The sequence below is a fragment of the Stegodyphus dumicola genome, chromosome 6 (assembly GCF_044657685.1).
Source record: "Stegodyphus dumicola isolate Sdum_Otavi_A_Nest chromosome 6, ASM4465768v1".
Classification (NCBI taxonomy): domain Eukaryota; kingdom Metazoa; phylum Arthropoda; class Arachnida; order Araneae; family Eresidae; genus Stegodyphus; species Stegodyphus dumicola.
This window is the reverse complement of record NC_140773.1, coordinates 76592741-76620705: the sequence shown is the minus strand read 5'-3', so window position 1 is coordinate 76620705 and position 27965 is coordinate 76592741. Positions and strand designations below refer to the sequence as shown.

The 27965-nt window shown below is 31.5% G+C and overlaps 2 protein-coding genes across 3 annotated transcripts in view; one reads left to right on the top strand and one right to left on the bottom strand.

The window, feature by feature from the left end:
* msps (msps cytoskeleton-associated protein 5) overlaps positions 1–16542 on the top strand; it is a 42349-nt gene extending 25807 nt beyond the window's left edge. For both annotated transcript variants that reach the window (XM_035366498.2, XM_035366497.2), the window contains one exon: positions 378–16542. In XM_035366498.2, the coding sequence (XP_035222389.1) occupies positions 391–6402 (6012 nt within the window). In that variant the 5' untranslated portion in view covers positions 378–390 and the 3' untranslated portion in view covers positions 6403–16542. The remainder of the gene's footprint in view (positions 1–377) is intronic.
* LOC118197042 (kinesin-like protein KIF21A) overlaps positions 15005–27965 on the bottom strand; it is a 250282-nt gene continuing 237321 nt past the window's right edge. The window contains exons 33-35 of the mRNA XM_085818558.1: positions 27520–27693; positions 23730–23929; positions 15005–18573 (exon numbers count right to left, since the gene is read on the bottom strand). Of these exons, the coding sequence (XP_085674684.1) occupies positions 18507–18573; positions 23730–23929; positions 27520–27693 (441 nt within the window). The 3' untranslated portion in view covers positions 15005–18506. The remainder of the gene's footprint in view (positions 18574–23729; positions 23930–27519; positions 27694–27965) is intronic.

Sequence of the window (27965 nt, the reverse complement as noted above, 5' to 3'; positions counted from 1 at the left end):
CATAAACTGTTTTATTTTCACTAAAGTACCTTTTTCAAAGCATGAACTGACCCTGTTCATTCTGAATGGTATTTTTTATTTATTTATTTATTTTTCCAACTATGATGTATCCATTGCAACCAGCTCTGTAAGTTATTCTTTTTGAAACCGGGCGATAATTACAAGACCCACTGTAAGTAGTGTGTAGTAACCATTAATTTATAAGTAGCACTCTTCCAAAAAAGTTATAAATAAATTAAAAAGATGTTAAGAATTATTACAGATGGAATTGAAACATTATCTTACATATATGTATATTTTCAGATTCACTGCTTGAGTATATATTCTGTTTGTGCATGTAGTTAAGTTTTTTTTTTTTTTTTTTTTTTTTTTTTTAGTTTTTGTAAAAAAATGGAGGAAGAAAATGATTTTTTGAAATTATCCATTGAAGACAGGTGCCAACACAAGTTATGGAAAGCAAGATTAAGTGGTTATGAGGATGCTGCCAAATTGTTCCGGACACAGGATGATGAAAAAAGTGCAGAATTCATGAAATATTTGGGTTTGTTGAAAAAATTTGTTATTGATAGCAATGCTGTGGCACAAGAGAAAGGCTTAGCAGCAGTATTGGCATTTATAGAGAATGCAGCATGTGCTTCCAAGACAGTTAGTGATGTAATGAGTGGACTTGTAAGTAAATGTTTTTCTTCACCTCGGGCAAAAACTCGGGAACTAGCTCTTGAAATAGTTTTAATGTATATAGAGATAGAAAAACAAGATGTAGTTTTAGAAGAATTGGTGAAAGGACTTGAAAATAAATCACCTAAAGTTGTATCAGCATGTGTAATGGCATTACATGAATCCTTGCATTTATTTGGTTCTCAAGTCATTACCGTGAAACCTCTCGTTAAAGTCTTGCCAAAGCTTTTAGAAGATAGAGATAAAAGTGTGCGAGAAGAGTCAAAGCTTTTGTGTATTGAAATATATCGGTGGGTGGGAGATGCTATTAAACCACAGTTGCAGACATTAAAACCTGTTGCGCTTACTGAATTAGAAAATGAATTTCAAAAAGTTGGAGGTGAAAGAATATCACCTACTAGGTTTTTAAAATCTCAACAAGAAAAGATGGCCAAACAGAAAGAAACCTATGGTGAAGCAGCAGAGGAAATGGAAGATTTGGAAGAAAATGCTCCTGTACAAGTTGATCCTTATGATTTAATGACAGAAGTTGATATTCTTTCAAAACTACCCAAAAACTTTTATGAACAGTGTGAAGCCAAAAAATGGCAAGAGCGTAAAGAAGTTCTTGAAATCTTATTGCAGTTAACAACAAATGTTAAATTAGAACCTGGTGATTATGGTGATCTTGTTCGGACATTGAAAAAATTCATTACTAAGGACTCTAATGTTTTAGTAGTTGCTTTGGCAACTAAATGTTTAACAAACCTTGTTCTTGGTCTAAGGAAAAAATTTCAGCCATATGCTTCAGCATGTGTTCCAGCAATATTCGAGAAATTTAAAGAAAAGAAGCAAAATGTTGTATCAGCTCTTCGTGAAGCTATTGATGCACTATATAGTATTAGTTCTTTAGAAATAATGCAGGAAGACATTCAGACTGCACTGGATAGTAAAAATCCTCAAGTGAAAGCTGAAACTTGTTCTTTTCTAACACGTTGCTTTTCTGCATGTTCTTCCACCCAGTTGAATAAAAAACTGCTTAAAGCATTTACAGTGTGTCTGTTAAAAACACTTAATGATACTGATTCTGCTGTCAGAGAGAATTCTGCTGAAGCTCTAGGTACAGCTCTAAAAGTTGTTGGGGAACGTACTATGTCACCATTTCTACAGGAAGTTGATGCAATCAAAATGGGTAAAATTAAAGATTTTTGTGATAAAGCTGTGGTAACAGCCAAAACTGTGGCAGTTGTTGAGAAGAAGCCTGTTTCAGCACCTGTAAAACCAAGTGTTGTAAAAGTAATGCCTGAAGAAACAGTTAGCAAGTCTGCTAGTGGAGGAATTAAAAAACCTGCTTCTGCTGGTCCTGTCAAAACTAAGGTTGCTACTGCGTCCTCACGTGTTGTAAGGTCCGGAGCTAATAAAAAAGGAGTTGGTGACACCATTGAACCTGAATTCAAGGAACAAGAACTTTCAGAGGAAGAAGTTTTGGCTCAAGCTGCTGCTATCTTACCTGATCATGTAATAGCTGGTTTAAGTAGCTCTAATTGGAAAGACAGATTAGCTGCTGTAGAGAAATTTTTTGAAGTTGTTTCAGCTATGGAAAAAGGAAACATACCTGCACAAGTTCTTATAAAATTATTGGCTAGAAAACCTGGCTTTAAAGAGAATAACTTTCAGATTTTGAAACTTCGATTTGAAATCTTAACCTATATTGCTGAAAACGCACAGATATCTCATACTGCAATTGAAAGTTGTTTGTCTGATATAGTTGACAAAATTGGAGATGCTAAGAATGGTGGATATGCCGGATCAGCTTTGACTGCTCTGGCAGGAGCAACTAGTCTTGAATATATAAGCCTTGAAGTTTTAAACTTAGCCTTTAACCAAAGAAATCCAAAAAATCAATCGGAAGCTTTACTTTGGATGTCCAATGCAATTAAGTTATTTGGCTTAAGAATTCAGATGAAAGAAGTTATAGATCATCTGAAAAAAGCTTTTTCTTCAACTAATCCTGGTGTCAGAAATGCTGCATTATCTCTTATTGGAGTAATGTATATGTATGTAGGAAAACCTCTCCGAGCTTTCTTTGAAGATGAAAAGCCAGCTTTGTTGCAACAGATAGATTCTGAATTTGATAAAATAAAAGATGCAAAACCTCCCGTTCCAGAAAAAGGAAAGTCTGCCAAATTATCTGGATCTGGAGATGCTACAGAATGTTCAAAATCAAACGCCCAAGTTAATCTTTCAGATATGATGCCTCGGGTTGATATAAGTAATCAGATTACTTCTCAATTACTGTCTGATCTATCAGATAAAGACTGGCATTTACGAAGTGATGCTTTGCAGAAAATTTCCAATATCATTAGTGAAGCAAAATTTGTATCTCCAAACTTAGGAGATTTACCTAATGCACTGCGACCTCGATTAGCAGATACAAACAAAAAACTTGCATTGCAGGCTTTAAACATATGCCAAATGCTAGGTACATCCTTAGGGAGCAACTGTTCAAAGCAAATACGAAATTTTGCACCAGGAATACTTATATGTCTTGGAGATAACAAAGCTCATGTCAGAGCTGCTGCTCTTCAGTGTCTAAATTCATGGATGGATCAATGCCCATTGGCGAATTTATTCGAAGGTGAGATGATTTATGACGTTCTCCGAACAGATAATCCCTTTTTAAGGATTGAACTCTTTTCGTGGTTAACAGAGAAAATGACAACTGTTACATCATTACCTGCAGCTGATTTAAATATCTGCTTACCTGTTTTATATACTTGCTTAGAAGATCGTAATGCTGATGTGAGAAAGAAAGCATCAGAGTGCATTTTACCTTTTATGATGCATGTTGGTTATGAATCCATGGCTAGAGCTACAACAAAACTAAAACCTGCCTCAAAAGCAACTGTTATGTCTCAGTTGGAGAAAGCTCGCCAGAGTCTACCAGAAAAACCTAGCAGTAAACCTAAACAATCTAAAAGCTCAGTTCCCTTGCCAAGTGAAAGAACATCACCTCCTCAGACGGTTAGTAATGAAGATGCTGTAAAAGGTAAATTGCATCGTAGTACATCTAAATCTAAACTTGCTTTGAAAACTCCAGGAACTAGCAAAGGAAAAAAAGAAGAAGAAATTGATATATCACCACCTCTTGTAGCTAACAATATGAAAGATCAAAGGTTGTTAGATGAAAAAGCTTTAAAAGTCTTAAAATGGAATTTCACTAATCCTAGAGAAGAATTTTACATTCAGTTGAAAGATCAAATGATTGCTGCAAACTGGAGTAAAACATTAATTTCTCACTGTTTTCACAATGATTTTAAATTTCACATAAAGGCTATTGATTTGCTAATTGAGTCACTTGAGAACAGTGTGGAAGCATCTGCAGCAAACTTAGATCTAATATTGAAATGGCTTGCTTTGAGATTTTTTGATACGAATCCTAGTGTTTTAATCAAAAGTTTAGAATATTTATTAGCATTATTTCGATCACTTTTAAGTATAAATTATCGCTTATTAGAAGCTGAAGCTGCATCTTTTGTTCCTTATCTCATTCTAAAAATAGGTGATCCAAAAGATGCTGTCCGTAAAGGAGTTAGAGAAATTATTAAAGTTATTGGTAAAATTTATCCATATAGTAAAATGTTTTCTTATATAATGCAAGGATTAAGTTCAAAAAATGCAAGGCAACGAGCAGAATGCCTTGAAGAATTAGGTTCGATGATAGAATCGTATGGTTTAAATGTCTGTCAGCCATCCCCAGCAATAGCTCTGAAGGAAATTGCTCGTCAGATATCAGATCGTGACAACAGTGTAAGAAATGCATCCTTGAATTGTGTTGTGCAAGCTTATTTCATTGAAGGTGAAAAAATATATAAATATGTCGGGCAACTTTCTGACAAAGATATGAGCTTACTGGAAGAACGTATTAAACGTAGTGCTAAAACTAAAAGCATGAAACCAGTAGAAAATACACCTGTGATCACTCAAAAGTTTAGTGCTTCACAATCTATGAATAACACTTTTGGACCAGCAGAAGATGAGCCTAAGGTATCAGAAGTAGTTGCTTCTGCTCAACCTTCTGGTCCTCTTCGACTTGAAACTGAGGACATAGAGCAGATGTTCAGACACAAGCAAACAGAAATAAAATTACCTGGTCTTGTACCAGTTAATGCTGATGAAATACTCAGTTTACCTGACATTCAGCTTCCACGAACAAGGCTGAGGCCACCAGCATCTTCACTAAAATTACTGAATAATTCAGCTGAAGCAAATACTGCAGTTAATCTCGTTATGGCTCAGTTGGCTGCTCAGGAAATTCCTGTTGTAGTTGAAGCATTTGCTCAAGTTGAAGAAGTACTTAAACAAAGTGAACAAGCTATTACAGTTTTGGGACCTAGAGTTGATCAGTTATTAGTTATGGGAGCTATGCAGTATCGTTATGCTCATAATAAACATATGGCAGATGAAAATATTTGTAAAGCTGATGTCATTCGTTTGTACAGATGTGTAACTGTGGCATTAGTAACATTATTTGAAAATCCTGTTTTGGCCAGAAAGGCTAGTAGAGATGTTCTTAGGGATCTAATACCCCATCTTCTTACTGTTATGCTCGATAACCGCTTGGATGATTTGCAAGAAGGTGCACAAGTAGTAAAAGTAATTAATGTTCTAATAATGAGAGTTCTTCAGAAATCACACCCAACTCATGTTTTAAGTGCTTTAATAAAGCTTTTGCACGATTGTGTTGGTAGTGCTAATGTTTCAGACCGTTTCACTGATTTGGTCATGAAATGCTTATGGAAAATGATTCGATTAATTCGCCATGTTATAAATGATTTGAATATTGATAGAATTGTATTAGATATTCATGTGTTTTTAAAAACATATCCATCTTCCACCTGGAAAGAGAGACGAGATGACACCCCAATAAGGACTATCAAAACCATTTTATACAAGCTTGTTGAAATTAAAGGCGAAGACATTATGAAACATTTGTCATTAATATCAGATCGGCAAGAATCAGATTTGTTGAATTATTTGCATAAGCTTCTTGATAGAATCAAAGATGACAATCGTAAATCCTCTCATAAAAGTACAGCACCTGATGATAATGCAGGTGGGAATCGTCACAAGCGAAGTAAATCTTCCCCATTAAAACTTTCAAAATCCACTCATGAAGCTCTCACTGAAATATTTAAAAAGATAGGTAGTAAAGAACAAACCCAAGAAGGTCTTGCTGAATTATGTGAATTTACCCAGAAACACCCTGAGGCCGACATAGAACCATATTTACAAACATCTTCAGATTTTTTTCAGAATTATATTCGTGAAGGCATAAAGGAACTAAAAAATAAAAAAAGTTCAATGAAATCTAATGAAAGCTCCTCATTATTTATGTCTAAGAAATTTGAGGAAATAGGGTGGAATTCTAACCTCTCTACTAATGATAGTGTATTTTCAAAAGAAAGAATCCAATCCCAGACATGGGAAGAAAAATTTCCACCATTGCCCCCTCCAACAATTGATACCACACCAATGGATTTAGTTGAATGGTTAAAGAATGTTGTAGCTCGGCTAGGCATGGATACATCAAACTACGATAATCCAGCTTTTTTAGATAAAATAGCTGGCAGTGATGAACAGCTCACTGATGTAGAAATAGCCCAGATATCTTCAGATATTGAAAAATATAAAAAAATAATAAATGATCTTAAAAATGACACTGGCTTAAAACTGAGTAGTTAATTGTTTAAAAAATGAATCACGAATTATAACTTTGTTGCTTGCAGTTTAATATACAGTAAGAATATCTGTACATGATCTCTCTTCTGATACTGTAGCTTATGTTTTTGTAACATTGTCTTATATCAATGTATGATTTGTTTTAATTTTAAAATAATTGAACCACAATGGCTTTCTTTTCTGCCCTAGAAATAGTTTGTATGTAAAGAGTTTACTGAATTAAATAGCAAACTTTTTTTTTTATAGTTTGACCATAACCTGGGCCCATTTTCTTCATGGCAGTATTATTATTGAATCTATTTCAATTAATGTAATTATTTTCAGATACAAATTTGAATAAATGTGTCTGATTGCGAGAATTTTCAACGTCTATGTAAATATTGCATTACTGTACATTTTTGCTTGTCTAATTTTGTGAATATGTTATATCACCATTAAACAACTAAATTTTTGAGGAATAAAAATGTTAATTGCCAGTTTTGATCAAATGAGGATATTTGGAATGTACTAACTAGCATGTATTTTTCTAAATAATTTTCATATTTGAAGTGCTAAAAAAAAGAAGGAATTTTTGAATTAAGTTCTGAAAAGTATTTTAGCTAAAATGTACAGTGAATTTGAGAATAAACTTATCGTATCTATAAAATATTCCATAAAGTTGTTATTTGAAATTTATTCATAAATGAGCCTTTTCTTTCAAAGTGATGCAAGTCCATTTTATATTGTATGGAGATATTTAAAGGTTTTTATTTGAATGGTTTGAAAAATATTGGTATATGCTAATATGCTCATTTTATGTTTTTTAAAAATATTAAATTGATTTAAATTTATTATGTGATAATTTGTAAAGTATTAGGTAAAAAAAAAATATATATATACTTTTAATGAACTTGAATGGACGTATACCTCTTTCAAAGTCATCAAAATGTGAAAATCATACATTTATGAAATATTAAATATGGGATTTCAATTAATCAAATCAATTTTTTATTAAATAGATATTGCTTTCATTAGAATGATTCCAAGATTATTTTTGGTTTCTATTTATTGGGATGATTTCTATAAAATAATGAAACATTAAAATGTAAAAGGTAATTATCAAAATAAAAGTTTATTTTACAAATACCTATCTTAATCACTGCCCGATTCTAAGGTGACATTATCCATTTTGAATATTACATAAAATGACACTTGTTATATAAAATTAACAGTTGGTAATTTTAGAGGTAATCGTACTTATTTACTCCAAGTTAAGTGCACAAACAAAACACATTACTACGTATTTTACTCTGCAAAAAAACGGACAAATTACCAAAATTCCAGTGAAAGAATGAAAATTTTTGTCATTAATAGTGTTACTACACACGTAAAAACGAAGTAGAGAAATTATGCAATATAATTTTTGAAGTAAATTTTTTCATCTCTGCAGAAAGTGGACTTAACTACTTGCAAAGTAATTATATTTGTAACTTAACTTACTATGTAAATTTATATTGACAAAATGATGAACATTTTGAAGGATTCTTTTGGGCAGGGGACTGTTTATAGATAAAAAGCTCATAGCAGATAGTATTTATTGTTATTAACTAACTTTTGTCAAAACTGTGTACTTACACCACTTTCAAAGAAAATGGCTCAAATAATAATAATATTTTTGTTTTCTACTTATTCAGATTTTTTTTTTTAGATTTCAGTTCATGCATTTTGTTAAACTGTTTTGAATTTGAAAAGTTTTAGAAGTGCATAATCAGAAGTTTATTTCTTAATGCTAATTTTAATTATGTAAATTATATTTTTGAAATTTAACAAGCAATTAATGTAAAATATTTTTAAGCATAAGTTTTTAATTGATTTGTTTTTAAATATACATTTTTGCATCCCATATTTCTACATCAATGATTAGGTGATCATCCTTCCATTCTTCATTTACTATTGTAATTATCCTAGGTATAAATGTTAGCACTGAGATTTTTCCATTCTTATCATGTAACATATTACTTTGTGGAAAATGTATATAACTAATCTGTAGTAAAAATAAATAAATCAGTCAGTATTTATAATTTATATGAAATAAGAGTTATTCATTAAACTTGCAAAGTTATGAAAAAGTTTCCTAGTTAATTTACTACATTGAAAATGTATTTTCTTTTTTCTCCTATTTACCATAATTTCCGGAAGAAACGCCGCGGCGTATACGTGTTTAAAACTTAAAATTTTCAGCGGGTGCGGCATTTCTACCCATGCGGCGTTTACGTGCACTAAAAATAAAATATTTTTAGGATGGTCATAGTTTGGATGGCCTTGTCATTGTGCATAGACTGGTGCTATTCCCACACAAAAGACCACTCAGTTGCTTTTTGCGAACGTTATTTTGTTTACATTCTTTCCCTTGAACGGACCTACATGCCTTATTCACCCTAAACGAGATCTCGGAACAATAACATTCTTCCCCCTTTCAAATCAACATTCTCATCAGTTTGAATAGTCTCTCTTCTCTGCTATTCGATGAATCTTCCAGAACCCATCCTCTCCCCACCCCTGCCTTTTCTGCAATTTTTTTCAAAGGCGGACACGACTCCACCTGCCTCGCAATAACGAACTCTGACGTATTTCCCCTTCAGCATAAATGGATTTTTCTTGGCATTCTGCCAAATACAGATCCCATCAGTTTGGGTACAAGTACTTCTTGAATAGTTTTGAAGTAAGAAGGGAGCGGAAAATTTTTGAAAATGTCTCTAAACGGCACAGAAGCTATACATTTCTTACCTTTAATTTATTTTTGAGTTATGGTTTCATTTCATGCATTTTTCTTAACTGGTATGTCATATATCAGGACTTAGGTTGAGTTTTTGCATCTATACGGCCCACGATGATGTCACGCGCAATTTAATCTATTGCTGCATTTCTGTGTAATTTTAATTTTTTTCCTGCCATTTTTCTCGAGTGCGGCGTTTACGCTGATGCGGCCTTTCTTCCGGAAATTACGGTATTAAATATATTCATTGTAGGTATTATTAATCTGAAATTATTACATTTGTGAGTTTAAAAATATATTCATGCATTATAAAGATTACAAAACCATATTTAAGATGCATGATCTCACAGATTATAAACTTATACTAATTTTGAAATATTGATATCAAAAAGTGGAGCAATATTATGAAATTAGAATTCATACAGTTGTTCGTTTTCAGGAAAGGATTAAGTGATATGACACATAGATTGTCAGTTTTATTAACTTTGGAGTTGTAGCCATTGAGTTTCGGATTCCAGTTACAGCAACAAGTATATAGTACTGATTATTTAATAATTAAAATGGACAAAAAAAATATTTGGCACTTGGCATCAGTCCAATAGACTATATCAAGATGGCCAAACTTTTACAATGCTTAAAGCCAGAAGTAAATATACCAAATTTAGCAGCAGTATTTCAGTAGAAATAAATATTTCCAGTAATTTAACAATAGTAACATTACATTTAATAATTAATGTGGCTGTTTAACTTAGGTATAACTAATTTTTATAAAATTTTAATTTTTTATATATTCTGGAAAGTGTGTTCTTATTACTCGTGAATTTTAAATTGACAGTCGAATATTCTTCAGACATAAAACCACGTATTTTTTCCCTCCCTCTTCTTCTAATTATTTCTTTTCTCATCACTTCCTCTGGTTATAATTATCAATTGATTCTAATGAAATAAAAGATATATCACTCTTCACTACAACGTAAAAAGCTTTTTATTTAATTGAAGAATAATGCACTGGAATTTTATATTTGAAAATTATTTGAAATAAACGGGATTTTTCCAAAAAGAAATAGTTTAGTTTCCCTATATTACTGATATGAGAAACAACATATAAACTTCAATTAAATGGAAACTGGATCATCGTATACATTTTGCTTTTTTTAACACAGTGATTCTGAGCCCCCCTGGCACCCCTTTCACCATTGTGAGATGATGATTCGCCACTGCTTTCCAAACTTGAAGACTACAAATTTACATTTTTTCGATTTGGATTATTTTCTAACTTATTTAATAGATTAAATAACAAAAAGTATAGAAAATGTTGGTAAATACCAAAACTTGAATAAAAGTTTTTAAGTTCATAAACTAGAAATGAATACTTGACAGTTCAATAAAAGGTTGACTTCCATGGAGGTAGGAAGTAAGAGGAGAGCCCTAACCAGTTTTTTTCTCGATACACTGTGTAAGTACTGGCAATCCCTTCGTGGCGACCAAAACATTCAGTGACTTACCATTATAAGATCAATTGGTTTTGACACAATCAGATGTAAATATTTTGCAATTGTGTTGTAAATATACATATAAATGTATGCATTTTCTTTTTGTATGCTATTTCAGAGTCCTAAATATGTGAAAAGCATGCATTTTTAAACACCATTCCATTCTGAATGGAATTAAATGCTATACTTTTCACAGAACCGTTTAATTTGAATGAAATATTATCAACTTTTCGTTAATTACATTAGGAAAAAAAAATTAAGGTAATTCGATTTTATTTGGTTAAGGATTACAAAAATTAAGATCAAAGTTTATTGTATTATGAATATTAAAATTATCCATTATTTCTTTTCTATTTATATCTCAAATATGACATGATTTTTTAGCTTCTGAAGCATCTTTAAACTGAAAAATCTAAGTCAATTTATAATTAATGCTCTATTCTGTCCATTTCAAATTAGAGCACCTTTTATTTTAATAAATACGTTAAATATTGGTGCTGATTTCCATGTACTTAACTTTCTCTGGATATTTCTGTAAGAGAATAAAAATATTTAAAACTTGTAACTGAATTATTATAGAATGTAAAGGAATAATTCTTTTAACTGCTTGCATTATTATCCCGAGAAAACTCGGGCAAAGAGGAATTTGTCAGTATGATTCGATTTATCACGGTTTTACTTGGCTTGGAGGAAATATTCAGCATTTATTGGCACTTTGCCAAGTTTTGTTGGTTTTTTTGGTGGGACTGATGATGTGTTTTCCCTATTGTCTAGTATACATCGGCTTGTGGATTAGTAATGTGTAAAGAATGATTATTGCGTTGAAAAAAAGTAAAATAATGGCAATGATGCAAGATAGCGAAATTGATGATTTTTCAGATAGTGATGATAACCTCAAGGCATTTTCCAGATGTTATTCCCGCTACTGAAAAAAAATCAAATCCAATGAGACAATGTTCTCTGTGCTCTCCTAAAAGAGAATCCAGAGGTAAGCCAGTAAGAAAAGAGACAATATACCAGTGTATAGAATGTCAAGTATCACTTTGTGTTGTCGCTTGTTTCAAAAACTATCATATAATGATTAATATTTAATTTTTTTTTATTTGCCCAAGATAACTTGGTTTAGTAAACTGATATTAAAACTAAATGCTTTTACACCTGTAAAAAAATTAAAAATTCAACTTAAAGCCTATATATTTTGTTTTCTTTCCTTGTATTTAATAATAAAATGTGATGATTTTTTGCAATTTTTTTCAAAAAATTTGTAAGGGAAGCGGTTAATTATACTTATCAGATTTTTTTTACCCTTAATTTCAACAATACATATTCCAAAACTCTTCTTTATTAGTTCCTTAAGTATACAATTTACAAAACCTTTTAAAAGATTGCTTTCCAGTAAGAATTTCTTGCTTGTTTTATAAACGTATTTGTCTTCAATTTATGTTTACAATTCAATGTTAAGGTTTATATATTTAGGTAATATTTATAATCATTATAAATTTAGACTAATTTAATAATTGGATTTCTTCGCAGTAACTTTTACAGGAGTTTATGCATGTATAAATCCTTCATGTCAAATACATTTATAAATATTTATGTATTTTGTTAAAGGCAGATACATGCTTTTTGCAAGCATATGCATAACTCAGGATAGTAAACTAATAATACCCATATGTATTTCGTATTTTTCATTTTCTGCATGTGCAAATCTAATTTCTGTGCATTCACTATATTTTTCGAGAAAAGTAATTTACAATAATTTAGCATATACCCAAAATTTTAACATAAAAATATGTATAAATATACTTTGAATGAAAATATGCATTATTTTTAATACCTACTCAAAGATAAGTTTTTCTTTGAAATTCCCCCACGATGGCAATCTTCCTTTAGGTAGATAGCCCTTGCATGCCTTACTCAATTTAATAAAAACTTAACCTGACCTATGTGCCTAATTACACATATTTTAACATGCATAATTTTATATTTACATTTAGCCAACAAGTTTCAAACTTTTTGACTTAAAACACATTTTGTGATTATTTTTCAGTTATATAAAAATAAAATGATGAGTTTAAAATCAGCAACTATAAAGCCTCTCCTCTAAAAATTTTTGAAAAATACATGTTAAAATAATATGTGGATGACAAAAAAAATTATTTAAAACATTTTGGCATTTGAAACATAAAATAAAAGTAGCAAATACTCTATCAAGATTATTGAAAGACGTATACAATTTTAAAGGTGCCATAAGGCATTTTTCAACAAATTACTATTATCCATCACACAATGAATATTTCTTTTATGCGGAAGTGTCCCATTTTTGATTTGTATGGAATTAATGATGTCGAATTAACATCAAAGCACTGGCAAGAGAGCTTTTGAATGTAACAAAAAAAAAAAAAAAAAACACCTCATCTGGAGACTGAAACCTCAGAGCAGTGTTTCACTCATAGTGCAGGGTTGGTCCCTCCTTCCTTTCTTACCTCCACGGTGACTGCATTCCATCTCTTAAACTATGAAATCCCGTCTGGTTGAGAACCACTACTATAATACAAGTTATGGTTAAACAAGTTCATAGTGTGAGATCATAGTGTTTGAACTAGTTAATTCTGCATGAATATGTGAGAAAATTAATGGATTATGTTCCACTCCCTTTATCTTTCAAAGGGCTACAAGTGTCATCGTTGTTCAATGGAGCTGAAAGGAATGTATTGAAAAGGACCAGGTATAGTCTCAACTTTGATTCTAGACATATTCTGAGTAGGAGGGAGTGAAGAATATACAATTTGTCCTCCCTTTTTCATTAAAGATACCATTTCCATGGAAACTGATTTGGAATAGAATAATAAAAAATAGTCATTGAACTGCATATCTTTAGAAGTTCTATAGCCAGTCATAAATATGTGAGGTCTTGTAAAGCCACTTAAAAGTGCTGTTGGACCAAAATTTTTATAATTCATGACAGAACTCATCTGCATCCAGTGTGTATAGTGCCAAAAAATTTGTAACAGAAGATATCAGTTAGATGGATAGATTAGCTTACTTACTAGACTTGAACGTGGCTGAAAATGTGCAGGATGCTATATCTGCTTGAACTGCAGGTACAGCAAATACCTTCTTGGACTCTCCAGGCAAGACTTGATAAAAGGGTTAGTGAAATCAAGATGCAAGTTTATACAGGGTGCGGCAGGGAAACTGCCTTATTTTAAAAATGAATAACACAAATAGTATAAGCGATATCAGTTTAATTTTCTTCCAAGTTATAGAGAGACAATTTTTTTTTTTTTTTTTTTTTTTTTTTTTTTAACGGTTTAAAAATAATATCATTAAGGTAGCCTCCATTCTGGTCAATGCATTGAGATAGTTGAGTTTTGAAGTTTCTTCCCACTTTTACCAGCATATCAACGAGTATGTTGTCAATAGCAGCTTGAATATTGTTCTTCAGTTGGGTGGTCTTTGAACGTTAGAGATTTCAGATAGCCCCACAAAATGAAATCACACGAGCTAAATCAGGTGAGCACGCTGGCCACTGACAATCGCCTCGTAAGGAGATAAAGGCGTCCAGCGAAATGTTCTCTAAAAAATCGTGGTCCAATGATGCCTATTCTGGACAATGCACACCAAACAGTTACACGTTCTGTATGGAGGGGCCGCTCATGAAATTCTCAGGGATTCATGCCGCTTCATTATCGCATGTTTTGCTTAATGCATGCTGCAACCGAAAAGTTGAAAATGAGCCTCATCGCTAAAGAACACAAAGGCGTATTGTCAAGACCAGCTTTGCATACATTTTTTGAAATGAATCACATTGATGAAAGAAAATCACATGGATTAAATTTTTGGACCACTGCCAATTTGTCTGAATGAAAATGCAGCATGTTGAAAAGTACGACTCCATGGAGAACGTGCGCTCCTCTCTCAAAAATCGATATGATCGGTAGTAAACCTACATGACATAAAACTTTAGGTACCACTCTTTTCAATGAGCGCCACCCTACCCTTCTCAGAATAAATGTTGCTAGATGGCGCACGTTTCAAATAAGGAAGTTTCCCTGCCGTACCCTGTGTTTTTCTTAGAATTGACCAGTTTTTGCAAAAAAGGGGAGATATATGTCAATTATGTTAATATTTTCAGTTATTTAAAACACAGAATTGTTACTGCCTAAATCCATTTCACTTTTGACCAAGATCTTGTCATTGAAGGCAAATATTCAGTTTCACCTTGTCATTGAAGGCAAATATTCAGTTTGACATCATGTGTATGTGTCAGTGAAAGTAATAAATATAGATGTGCTTTTTAATCCCTGTGTCGCTGGAAAACAAAATTTCAGTAAAAGAACAGTAAAATCATATATATATGTTAAATATTTTTATTTAAATAAGTCTTCCTATATACAAATACATATTAAAAAATACAACCTATTTTATAAGAAATGGAATGCTTGTTTACACCACAGCTGCCACATAACATTAGGGTAAAGGAAGACATCAAATCTGGAATATTCGTGACTTGGAGTAAGTGATCATGAACAAAATTATTCTGCTGTTGTCAGATTTAATGGGAACGTTGTAGATGTAAATAAAAAGTATTTCAGGATATTAGCATAATTAGTACCACAAAAAAATGATAAATTACATAAACGCACATTTCAAAGTTCTGAAAACTGTGAGACGTTTAATTTACTCAATAATATGCAAGACTGAATTATACTATACAATTTAGAAAATGACACTATAAAAACATCACTAAAATATATGCACTTTTACGTAATCAAAAATATAAGGCACATACATTGTGTGTTAATCCTTATAGTAATAATATGCAATTTAAAGATTGTAATTTCTAGCTACTTTTATAAAAATGTATTTAATATCCTGCATTAGTAACTGAATTATACACTGAAATTATCGAACATAAAATTTGGGTTTTAAGCATTTAATAAAAAACATTAAGCAATTTTTATATCCACATGTACTCAATTGTTAAATTTTGTGTTTAATATACTGTGAAAATCAAGAATATCACATGCCAAAAATAATAATTTTCCCCTTTCTCATGAATGTAACATGAAGGGTGAAAAATAATCACATATTATAACTATCTGAAGTTTAAAAATAAAAACTATTTTATCAATAGTAAAAAATGCTTAGTTTAAAAATAAAAACTATTTCATTAATAGTAAAACATGTTTAGGATTTTCAAATGTTATAAAAATCAATGAATAGAAAATTCTTATGAATACCTGTATATTTACTTCAACATAAATAAAATTATTAAGTCTAAAACAATAAATACTTAATTAGGGAAACATAAAATTATAGATAAAAAAACAATTACTATTTATGTATATATCTCAACTACTTATATATATGTTCTAAAAAAGTTACTCTATAATGATAACAGAGTTACCCAACCTAGGCTTACAGGCCAAATGTAATTCTACCAAGCATTTCAATAATGAATGAAATTAACAAAATTACTAGTTTTAGCTATTATAGACATAGGTATAAAAGCTATAAAAAATTTAACTATTTGTTCCCTTTATTTACTTTTTTTTTATGTGTAAGCTACCAGAAGAATTACATGATCAGCTGTAATTGTTGGCTGATGTACAATTGCAGCTGAGCTGTATGTCAAGAATACATTTATTTTGTAGTAGTTTTTGTGTGTCTAGTAAGATCATTGCACAGTGAAAATTCAACTATTTACAGCATAAATTGCATGTTTTAATACATTAGTAGCAGAAAAAGATATGATTTTTTTTTTTTTAGCTTGGGGAAATAAAAAGTCAAACACTGATAAAAAATCCCATTTGTTGTGCTATACTTAAAAAGTATTTGGTCAAATCTATCACATACATGGTCACTCCAATTTATAAGCCAGACACATATTTAAGAGTTTCAGTATTTTTGTGGTAATTAAATTACTTGAAGTATTTAAAATTTCCCCTTTTACAATGGCTTACAATTTGCGTGTAATGTACATCTGGCCCAGGACAATAAATAAGGAGAGTAAATTACACAATATATTTTGAAACTTTGAATTTAGCAACTGGTTCAAAAAAGTCACATAAACATAAACCTTCATTCAACTTTTAAATTTTGTAAATAGCAGCTTCATCTATTAGCAAACCATGAAAGTAAAAAAAAATAAAACAGCTTTTTAAAAAATTCTTGAAACTTCATGGAATTTTTAGAACAAAATTTCAGCTACTGAACCATTCATTACACAGCAATGAGGAAAGGAAACATTTCCCGGCAGGAGGACACTTTTAATATGGTGGTTAAAATATTTCAAAGAACTCAAAATTTTCTGATATCCATTTGTGGCTAAAATACCTGTTGGCTACAAGAAAATTAGGAAAGGGGGATTTGACAGTGGCTGGATTTGAAAATTTCGCATGAAACATACCTTATCTATCTCTCTCTCTATATATATATATAAAGACCATTTGCTAATGATAACTGTATTACAAATTTGGGAAAATTCATTTCAAAAGCATGCAAGTTATTCAAGCCACATAACTTGTATAAAATTAACACAAAAAGGGAAAAAATAAAGAAACTGCACTGCTGCCTGGCAGAAAAATAACAGCAGCATATGCTTAAAAAAGTACAACTAAGAATTCTCATAAATATTTTTCAAGAAATAAAACATCATTATTAATTGTGGATAATCATATGGTTCGATTGGTCACATACCAAATTTAACTGAATTATATTCTTGTTGCCAAATCTCACAAACAGTGTATTATAAGTTTTGTATTAAAATGCAATAGTTGCATTTTACAGATTTAACAACAAAAATAATTTTGCATTTTCATCTCAGTTGTAGCATTCAGCATTATTAAAACTTGAAATGTGATACTCATGTAGTTGATTTTGAATTGCTTCATATGTATGATTTTGTTAATAGAAGTAGAGGAAGAAGGTACAATATTCCTTCTTGTAAATCAGCTGAGCATCTTCAGAAATACAACAGTAGTGCTTAGATAGATCAGAATGTGTAATGTAGATAACTTGGTTTAAAGTTGCCAATGAGCAAAATGATAGTATTTTAGATGTAAAATTTTTAATGGCAACATCTGATACTATTAAAGAAAATTTCAAAACCTGGTAATAATTTATGCAGAGCTGTTCAATTCTTCTGAAAGAAAACAATGTATTATTTTATTAGAGCTGTTCAATTCTTACTGAAAAAAATAATAATGTATTACAAATTTATGTCAATTTCAGAGAGTTTTTGATTTAATTTAAATTCCTATGCCATGTTGTCTAAAAATCAGGTAAATAAATTTTAAATGAAGCATCAACATACATTTAAATTTTAATTACATAAATTATACATTGAATGCTTAAAATTTTTAACTGGTGTCAATATTAATATTTTATATTATCATCATTATATGTCTTTATATTGTTACAAATAAGCTCCCTTTTGTTAATCTATAAGTATGATCTTATAATAGTGTTTGACTACATATAATTTTAATCATTAAATGTTTTTTCTAATTCTTCATTTCTGCATTTCAAATTTAAAGTTGCAATAATATTTTAGAACTAGAAAATCCTAAAACATACAATTTACGTGTAATATCGAATTTAAAATATTTGAATTCAGTCTTCTGATTATATAAAATTATTAGCCTGTGCCTATGAAGATTGGGCAGTCCATTAAGCTATCAGTAAATATAAGTCAGTGACATAAGTTAGTGTTTGAAGGTCTCAAAATAACATTACAAACTCAACATTACCTACATAAAAAGTTGTACAGGCTATTCAAATGCTAAGGCACTAATATCACATATTAATGTATTAAAATGGAATGTAACCAAAGTTCAGAAATTCTTTAAGACCTATCTTAGAACCCTGAGTCCGGAATGTTTTTCTTTGATCATTCTCCATACACCCACAGTACAATCGCTAAAATAAATAAACAAAATATATATTAGTAGAACACAAACTCTAAACAATAAATCAACCTAAATTACTTAAGATTCTAGAAGGGATAATAGTTCAGTTTCACTGAAGTCTTAAAATCCTGGCTCTTCATTTAGAAGATGCATTTTCTGCTTTATATGGATTATTTCAATTAATATTTTTAGAGGAAAAGTATGAGTCCAGTTTTCCCACTATTTTGCACACATAATCTAATACGTTGTTAAATAGATATACTTATACTAGAAGGAATGTGCAATTTATAATTTTAAAAAAGTGCAATTTATATAATTTTACGTAGTGCTGTGATTCTTAGTATTTAAACTTTCAGAGGAGAAAACAATTTTCATAATGGAAAGACTATAATGACTCTGCTGGCTTTGACTGTCACTTTACAGATAAAGCCTTTATAATACTGCAATGAAAACAATCATGGTGTTAAGTTATCAAATCACATTAACAGGAAAAGTGTGTAACACTTGAAATATTAATGAAATCTTATGCAACTGACATTAATAACTTTGGTTTTCATCAGTAACAGCAAAGCACACAAGGAATATCTGGCTACGGATACTCTAAGAGAAATCAGCTCCTAACAGCTTATTTGATGAAAATCACTTGCATAATCATCAACAGAGAGTGATTTTGTCATAGCTAAAGTAAGGTATTGGCTATCAGCTCATAACCAGTATCATATCTGCAAAAATTCACGATAAAAAACTAAAACATTATAACAGGGTTCATACACATATCTGCAAACGGAAATTAAGGACCATTAATGAAAAAATTAAGGACCTATGAGCAAATAGGAACTTGATGAATTCAATTGAAAATATTATCTATGCCTGAATTTCACTTTTGTAATACCATCCAAAAAATAAAATAGATCCCTAAGTAGTATGCATTATTACTAAACATGAATTAACATAATTGTTAATAAGTTTGAGAATAAAATAAACTTTGTACAATTTATGAGGTAGCATCAAATATTTTACACATATAATAGTTGTCATATTTGAAAGAAGAAAAATGACATTTACGTTTTACTAACAATTAGCTTTATGTTAATTTTTTTTTTTTTTTTATGTCTCATTTTGTCACATACTTGGTCAGTCTAGAAGTTTAGTAAATAAGCGGGTATATTTTATGTCAAATGGCATACATTCAAATGACAGATAAGATCCTAATCAGCATGATTCATAACAAAAGGCTGAATGTTGTCACCGCTGCTGCTTGCCTAGAGAGAGAGACCTGCTGATTCAAACAAACCTGAAACGCCTGATGTAGGCACGGTTGGCAAGTGTTGAAAGTTAGGCTATGTTTGATGCATTAGTGTCAGCTTTCTGTAGAGTTCCAGAGGTTGTAACCCAGTTAATATACTTTAAGGTTCCAATAAGCTATTAAAGCACCAGAGGTGATAAGTTGTTTTGTATTACTTTAAGTCTCACTAGATGCAGAGATTAAGTTTTACTTGAATTTTTATATTTTATCTTGTGACCATAGTGATTATTAATAAAAGGCAATAACTCACATCAATATGTAGAGATAATTTCTAGGCAGTTAGTTATAATTAATTAAATTAGGTAGTTAGATAACCTTAGTCATTATGGATTTACATGACCACTATTAAATTTTATTTTTTAACAATATTTGTTAAAAAAGCCTTATTAAAATCAAAATCTAATAAAATTTCACAGTTTAAAATGCATGTAATTTATGACACAGATTCTTAAACAATATTGCGATAATTACACATTAAAAGCTACAAAACATTTATGTTTTGTAACAACAATATTCAACAAAATATTTATCCATCATTTTAATTTGAAGCCTTCCCAGACATTTTGGCTAGTTTATATCGATTTCCTTCTCTTTAAGCATCTTTTCTAACAATTAGAGATTTGTCTCAATAATCAAACAAATGCTCTCGCTAGTTTCTGCATGCTTTATCTCATAACTTGTCAAACTCTCCACAATGTACCTATGAGGGTTTAATTGATCTGGTAAAAGTTAAATAGTCCAAAACACTCGGCAGACGTGAAGCAAATTATCTCTATGTCTGAAATTAACTACAATATCAGACAAAGGTTTGAATAAGCCTCTTATTTAAAAATTAATTAGAACATAAAGGCATGTTCTGTTGCTAACAAAATCAATTACAGCTCACAGTGACGTAATTAAACAAGAACAGTCAAATTCAAAGTAATAATGCTGACAAACATATAAGAGTAAAGAAACTGAGATCACTGAGCTGGATAACAGAGTGGATATATACCGGGTGGCCACAATTAAACTGATAGTGATCACAATGTTCTGTAGCGCGATCTATTTGCGAGAATGACACCACATTTTGTAGGAAGATTAAACAAGACGGAGGACGAAGGATTCCACGAAAAAACAAATTAGTTCCAAAAGTAACCGCTAGGGGAATATTGGCGCTGTGTAATAGAAAATAGAGTGTTAACAAATGCAAATCAATACGGAAATTACCTTTTATTTTGCATTCAAATGAGGTTCAATGTGGCTGCCGTTGTTGTGGACCACATATTGCATTCTGTGCACAGTATGCACAACAGCAGAAAGTAACATGTCTGCAGGAATCTCCCGTACAGTCCGTGATATGTTATCCTTCAAAGTAGCCAGGGCCTGGAGCACTCCTTGATAGACCTTGGACTTAAGGTAACCCCACAGCCAGAAGTCGCATGGGGTAAGATCAGGCGACCGAGGTGGCCATGCTGTTGGAAAGTAGCGGCTAATGACTCTTTCTGTTGTGAATTTCTGTTGTAGCATCTGTTGCACCCGTACAGCTACGTGTGGAAGGGCTCCATCTTGCATAAAAATGATTTCCCCCAATCATTGTCTTTGCTGAAGTGCCGGAATGACAAAGCTGTTCAACATGTGGCGATATTTCTCTCTGGTAACAGAACAGGCTTCCGGTCCTGTCGGGGTAATGTTCTCATAGAAGAATAGATCTACAATAAATTCTGCTGTGAACCCACACCAAACAGTTACCTTTGGTTAATGTAAGGGAACTGCTGTGACTGCATGTGGTGGTTTGTCATCCCAAATTTGGCAGTTCTGGGTATTCACAGTTCCATTCAGGTAAAAGTGGGCCTCGTCTCCCCATAAGATTTTCCACGGCCAAGCATCATCCACCTCCATTCTGGCAAGAAAGGTGAGAGCAAAAGTCAATAGCTTATCATGGTCGGGGTACAGTAACTCCTGTACACGGCTAATCTTGTACGGATAGAAGTTGATAATCTTTCGTAAGATTTTCCGTACCGTACTGTAAGGCATATCCATATTCCGAGCTACTGCGCGAGCGCTAGAGGTGGCAGCAATATTGTCTGGGCCTCTGTCGACAATCGCCGTGGCAACTGCTTCGATTGTATCCTGTGGTTCAGGTTTTCGTCTTCTGCCTGACTGAACCTTCAGAGAACCTGTTTTCTCAAACGTCGCAACCATTGCTTTTAGCCCATTAACTGACACAGGACCGTTACCTTTATGCATTTTTTTGTGCATTCTAAAAGCACGAAGAACGGCTGATGCGTCGCACTGGTTGAGGTAAAAGAATCCGACCAGTAACGCACGCTCGACTAAAGAAGGAGACATTGCACATAAACTTTCAATCCGATTGATTCGAAACATAACACACTGCCTTTTAAAACCCAAGCAGCTGGCACTGTGCGAATGGATGCAACGTGAAATTTGAAGAAAGAATTCTTCTTCTTCTGCTCAGCATACGTGATATTGCAAATGATGAGACTTTATCGGTGTTTATGTAGATTTTATGCTTTTAAAAAAGTGTTGCCATATTGCACTTGAACTAAATCAGAAAATGTGCATAATAAAAGGTAATTTTATTCTGTATTAATTTGCATTTGTTAACACTCTATTTTCTATTACACAGAGTCAAATATTCCCCTAGCGGTGACTTTTGGAACTAATTTGTTTTTTCGCAGAATCCTTCGTCTCCTGTCTTGTTTAATCTTCCTACAAAATGTGGCATCATTCTCGCAAATAGATCGTGCTACAGAACACTGTGAGCACTGTCAGTTTAATTATGGCCACCCGATATATAAATATATTTATATACGTTTGGTGCATTTGAAATGCAACCAAAATACAAGGTGCACATCTACATGTTATAGCAGTCCTATATACAAAATTTCAACGTTCTGAGGCTACTCATTTTTGAGTTATGCGAGATACGTACATACGTTCGTACAGATGCCACAAAAAATTCTCTTCTGAATTCATTTTAAAGCAATTTTATAATTTTTTTGGAGGAAAAGAGTATTTTATTCTGTCCTTATGTACAAATATCACGCAAAAACATCGTTAAATTGCATTCGATAGTGGTCAAAATGGATATATTCGTTGAAATATGCTGCCTGAAACTTTTCGCGATTACAACACTTCCTTTTTACTTCGTACAAGGAAGCAAAAAATCATCGAAAAATTCTCAGATCTCGGAATTAAAAAGTTTTTATAGAAACTAATCTTAAAATCGCCAAAATGTTGAAAAGTCGCCAAATTTAGAACTGTTTAATAAAAGAATTCACATGCCCAAAAGCGAAAAGTTGTTTAAGAGCTGTTTATTAGAAAAAATTAATTTTGCAATGCTTATGTTTTACTTCTTGCTTAGAAACTCGAGTATTATTAGTAGTCATTTATATTAGAAATAGAAACAAATTATCACTCACGAACCCTCTCAAAAGATAACCATATATACGGCAGTGAATCCCAAAAAATATTCCTCCAAAATGCTAATTCACACTCAAAATGACAGTTGTAAAAACAGACAGAAATTTCAGATGATTAAAATTAAGGACCTTCTGCTGATTTTGGCCAAAATAAAGGTCTTTTAAAGGACCAAAAATCGATTCCGCAAAATCTAAGGAGTCTTAAGGACCATACGAACCCTGTAATAAACCATTTGCTATTATTATGCAAACAAACAATGGCCAAATTTTATAAATAACACATAGCATATACATTATTATTCTCAAATCATTTGATATATTGTTTTTACGGGTTTTAGATTCAGATTTTCAAATAAGAAGAAAGCATGCTATGATTCAAATAAGTTAAATTTCCCCCTCTTCCCAAAAATGCATTGAAAAAAATTAAGTACTTACCTAGAAGCTGTGAAAATAAGTGAACTATTAGATGCTATGCTGTTAATGGAAGACCCATGAGCTCTGACTTCTTCTAACATTTCACATTTATTGCTCAACCATAACTTAATGTACCCAGACCTACAGCCACTAACAAATTTGTCATTTCCTTGCAGAACATTTAAAGAACACACCCAGTCTTTATGAGCTTGGTAAACAGACTGAAATGTAAAAGTTGTTACTTATACAACTTAAGTAATTCCATAACTATAATGATCATAAAAAATTATATATTACCAAAAAATATACACGAATAAATTTTAACATGTCGCACATATTTTTGCAATTTTAATATGTTGCTTCAACAAAATGAATATCAGTTTATACTGATCTATGCATTATCTTGAATTAAAAATGATTCTTGTACAATCTGATAGACATTCATATCAGAAGCAGTTGCCAAATGCTTTACCACGCAAGATCCCAGAGATGGCACTTTCATCTTAGTATAACAACTTTAATGCAATCATGTTTTTGGCACTACTATGCAGGGCACATGTAAAATTCCAAAAAGTAACTATGTATTGCTTTGTTACAATGAATAAGGCTCAGCCCAATACTGATACCTGTCTAACTGATCATCAAGTTCAGTTGGGAGGTTTACGCCTCAATCAGTATGTTTTATAAACCATCTCCTCATTATATCATCTTTATTTCATCATTATATCATCATCATATCATCATTATATCATCATTTCTAACTGATCAACAAGTTCAGTTGGGAGGTTTATGCCTCAATCAGTATGTTTTATAAACCATCTCCTCATTATATCATCTTTTCTGAAATGTAGTAGCATCATGTATCATAGAATAATGGATGGACTTAGAAAGATTGATATTTTGCTGATAAATTATACATGTATTTCTTCCCTCTAAAGCTAGCTCTCCAAGACTGTGTTAGCTCACTTGTCAACTGATTGTACAATGAAACCAATTTTGATTAGTAGAGATTTAATTGTGCAGTGGGAATCTTAATTTCTTATAAATATGAGTTTGAGGGTTTGCTTTCTTTCATAATCTAAGCTGAAATCACTAATGAAACTAACATTTCTTTTTCTTTTTAATATCCAACAAACTAAGAATTTTTTATTAATATTCATATTTCAGTAAACATAACTTAAACATAATGAACTTAATAGCATATTTCATTAAACATAACATTTCAGAACAAAACAGAAAATCAATCGGAGCTCTCAACTTTATAGTAATACTGCATATTGTAAATTTTTTCTAACAAAACTAGGTACTTATGTATTATCCCATTGACCAAGAAACTTGGCAGAGGTCCTGCCAAAGTTGCGCAAATTGTTTCTGTAAAATTATGAAGGAACTGGCATATCTTTATTTAATGAAAAATCAGTACTCGACCCACTTTGTTCGTGCTTCATAAAAAGGCTGTTACGAATTTGAAGTTCTTCTTCTGGCTAGCATTTATTTTTTTAACTTTTGTGGCAACACTGCATTCACACAATTGAGATCATCTGGGCAGCCATGAAGAGAGCTTGTTTCTTCCGTTTTCAATACAAAATTATGTTACTGTAACTGTAAAACAATTCTGTATATTAAAGTTTGTGTTATGAAAATTACAGCAGTCTACTAATTTGATGGATATCATGAAAGGTGATGGTCAACGTCGGCCTGATGAACTTTAAACTGTTTTTTTAAAAAAATAATTTGAAAGCGAAATGATTAGCAGAAAATTGGCTCCTGTTGAAATCTCACAGGTCTTTAAGCAAAAATGGGGTTATATCAAACTGCAGATAACAAGAATAAAGTTATTCTTACAAGATAAAGTGCCATTGGATAATACAGATCAAAAGCTTCAAGCAGTGGACAAACTATGTTCTAAGTTATAGGACTTATGAAATGAATGCTACAGCACATTTTCAGATGCTGACTTGCCAGCCCCTGAAGAAAGCCCTGATGAACTGCAAACTGACCTCGAAACATACGAGTTTTAAAAAACTTCTCAATCCAAATTCTATTGCAAATGTTAAAAGTAGTTCGTCTTCTGGCAACTGTAAAGTAAAACTGCCGTCAATTAATTTCCCCAAGTTCTCAGGTTTATATGCTGAATGGATATCATTCAAATCACAGGTTATGGCATTAATTGATAATAATGATCAGTTGTCAAAACAACAAAAATTATATTATCTTCAATCAGCACTCAAGAGTAACGCAAAACAAGTAATTACGGTAAATGATACATATAATAGTTTGAGGCATTGAAAAAACATTTTTTTTAAACGTACGGTTGCTTATTACGAGTTATATTAATGAAATATTTAATTGCTCTAAATTTAATTTGAATCTGCTTCTAATTTAAGACAGATGCTTGATAAAATTGAAAGTAATTTGCAATCGTTAAAACACACAAACCCTCTTTGCGAAGCAATCTTAATATATGTAATTCTTCACTGACACTCGTAAATTATAAGAAATTATATTGGGTTCTGAATTACAAAGCTGAGAAAAATTTACAGGAATTATAAACAAAAGATGCCAAGCTTTGGAAAACGTAAACAAAAATATGGGAGGAAATTAATTTAAACAGGAATTAACTCCAAAATTTAAAACACTAATAGTAAAAAATGACAAAAATATTTGTATGTTAGGATGCAGAGTCACACCCTCATTTTCAGATGTAAAAAGTTTATTGATTCAAATGCAGACAAGAGATTAAAATATGCTAGAAAATTTAATCTCTGTTATAACTGTCTTGGATCTCATACAATGTCTAAATACAAGAAAATTCATTTAAAGTGTAAAACACATAACAAAAATCATAGTATAATGTTACATGAAGTGAATTTTGTGATTGAAATGCAAAAACAAAACAATAATGAACCAAGAATCAATTATGGTTACAAAAGTGAGATATTATGTGTGTTGTTACTTCATGCTTAACAGCTTGCCTGATTATCCCGAGTTATCTCGGGTTCGTATATATTGCAGTTAATTATTATCCCGAGAAGTACGATTTGTTTTATCATGGTTTCATTCGGCTTGGAGTTAATTAAAGGAAATATCCAGCTTTTATTGGCAATTTGCCAAGTTTTGTTGGTTCGCGGTTCTTTTGGCGGGACTGGTCACGTGTTTTCCCTATTGTCTAGTATACGTCGGCTTGTGGATTAGTAATGTATAAAGAATGATAGTTGCGTTGAAAAAAGTAAAATAATGGCGATGATGCAAGATAGTGAAAGTGATGATTTTTCAGATAGTGACTATAACCTCAAGGCATTTTCTAGATGTTATTCCCGCTACTGAAAAAAAATCAAATCCAATGAGTCAGTGTCCTCTGTGCTCCCGTAAAAGAGATTCCAGAGGTAAGCCAGTAAGAAAAGAGACCAGGTACCAGTGTATAGAATATTAAGTATCACTTTGTGTTGTCCCTTGTTTCAAAAACTCTCATACAACGACTAAAATTTAATTTTTTTTATTTGCCCGAGATAACTCGGGATAGTAAACTAATATTAAAACTAAATGCTTTTACACCTGTAAAAAATTAAAAATTCAACTTAAAACCTATATGTTGTATTTTATTTTGTTTTCTAGTATTTAATAATAAAATTAAAAAATGTGATGATTTTTTGCAGTTTTTTTCAAAAAAAATGTATAAGGGAAGCGGTTAATCCATAACTGGCCCAGCTTGGCAACAGTTTCACAATAGGATAATAAATAAGTACCCCAAAATAACACCTTTATAAAAGTGTGCTCTGAAATGCAAACCACATATTTAATAAATACTTACATGCTCTACAACCTGATGCTTCAAATCCCATTTTTTGATGGACATATCCCTAGAACCAGAAAACAGGGTATTGTCACTTATGGCTAATGCTTGAATTGCATCATAATGAGGAGGAGATAGACTGAAGTGAGAATGGTGAACTCCATAATCATTTTCTTCTTTAACTTCAAAACCCTGAAAAAGGTTTTTAATAGTATAAAAACCACATTTACCTTCTTCCCCCACCAAAAGAAGTATTTACAATTTTATACATTTAAAATAAAGATATAAAAAAAAAATAATTAATGTGAAAAAATATTAATATCAAATTTAAAATCTGAATGGCTAGTTATTTAATTTTAACAAAATAAGACCAATCTGGACATCAAAAATGTCTTCCAGTATGGGAATCAAGAGTCTAATACAAAACTTTCATCATTTGATAACTTTATACTTTTGTCTAACTC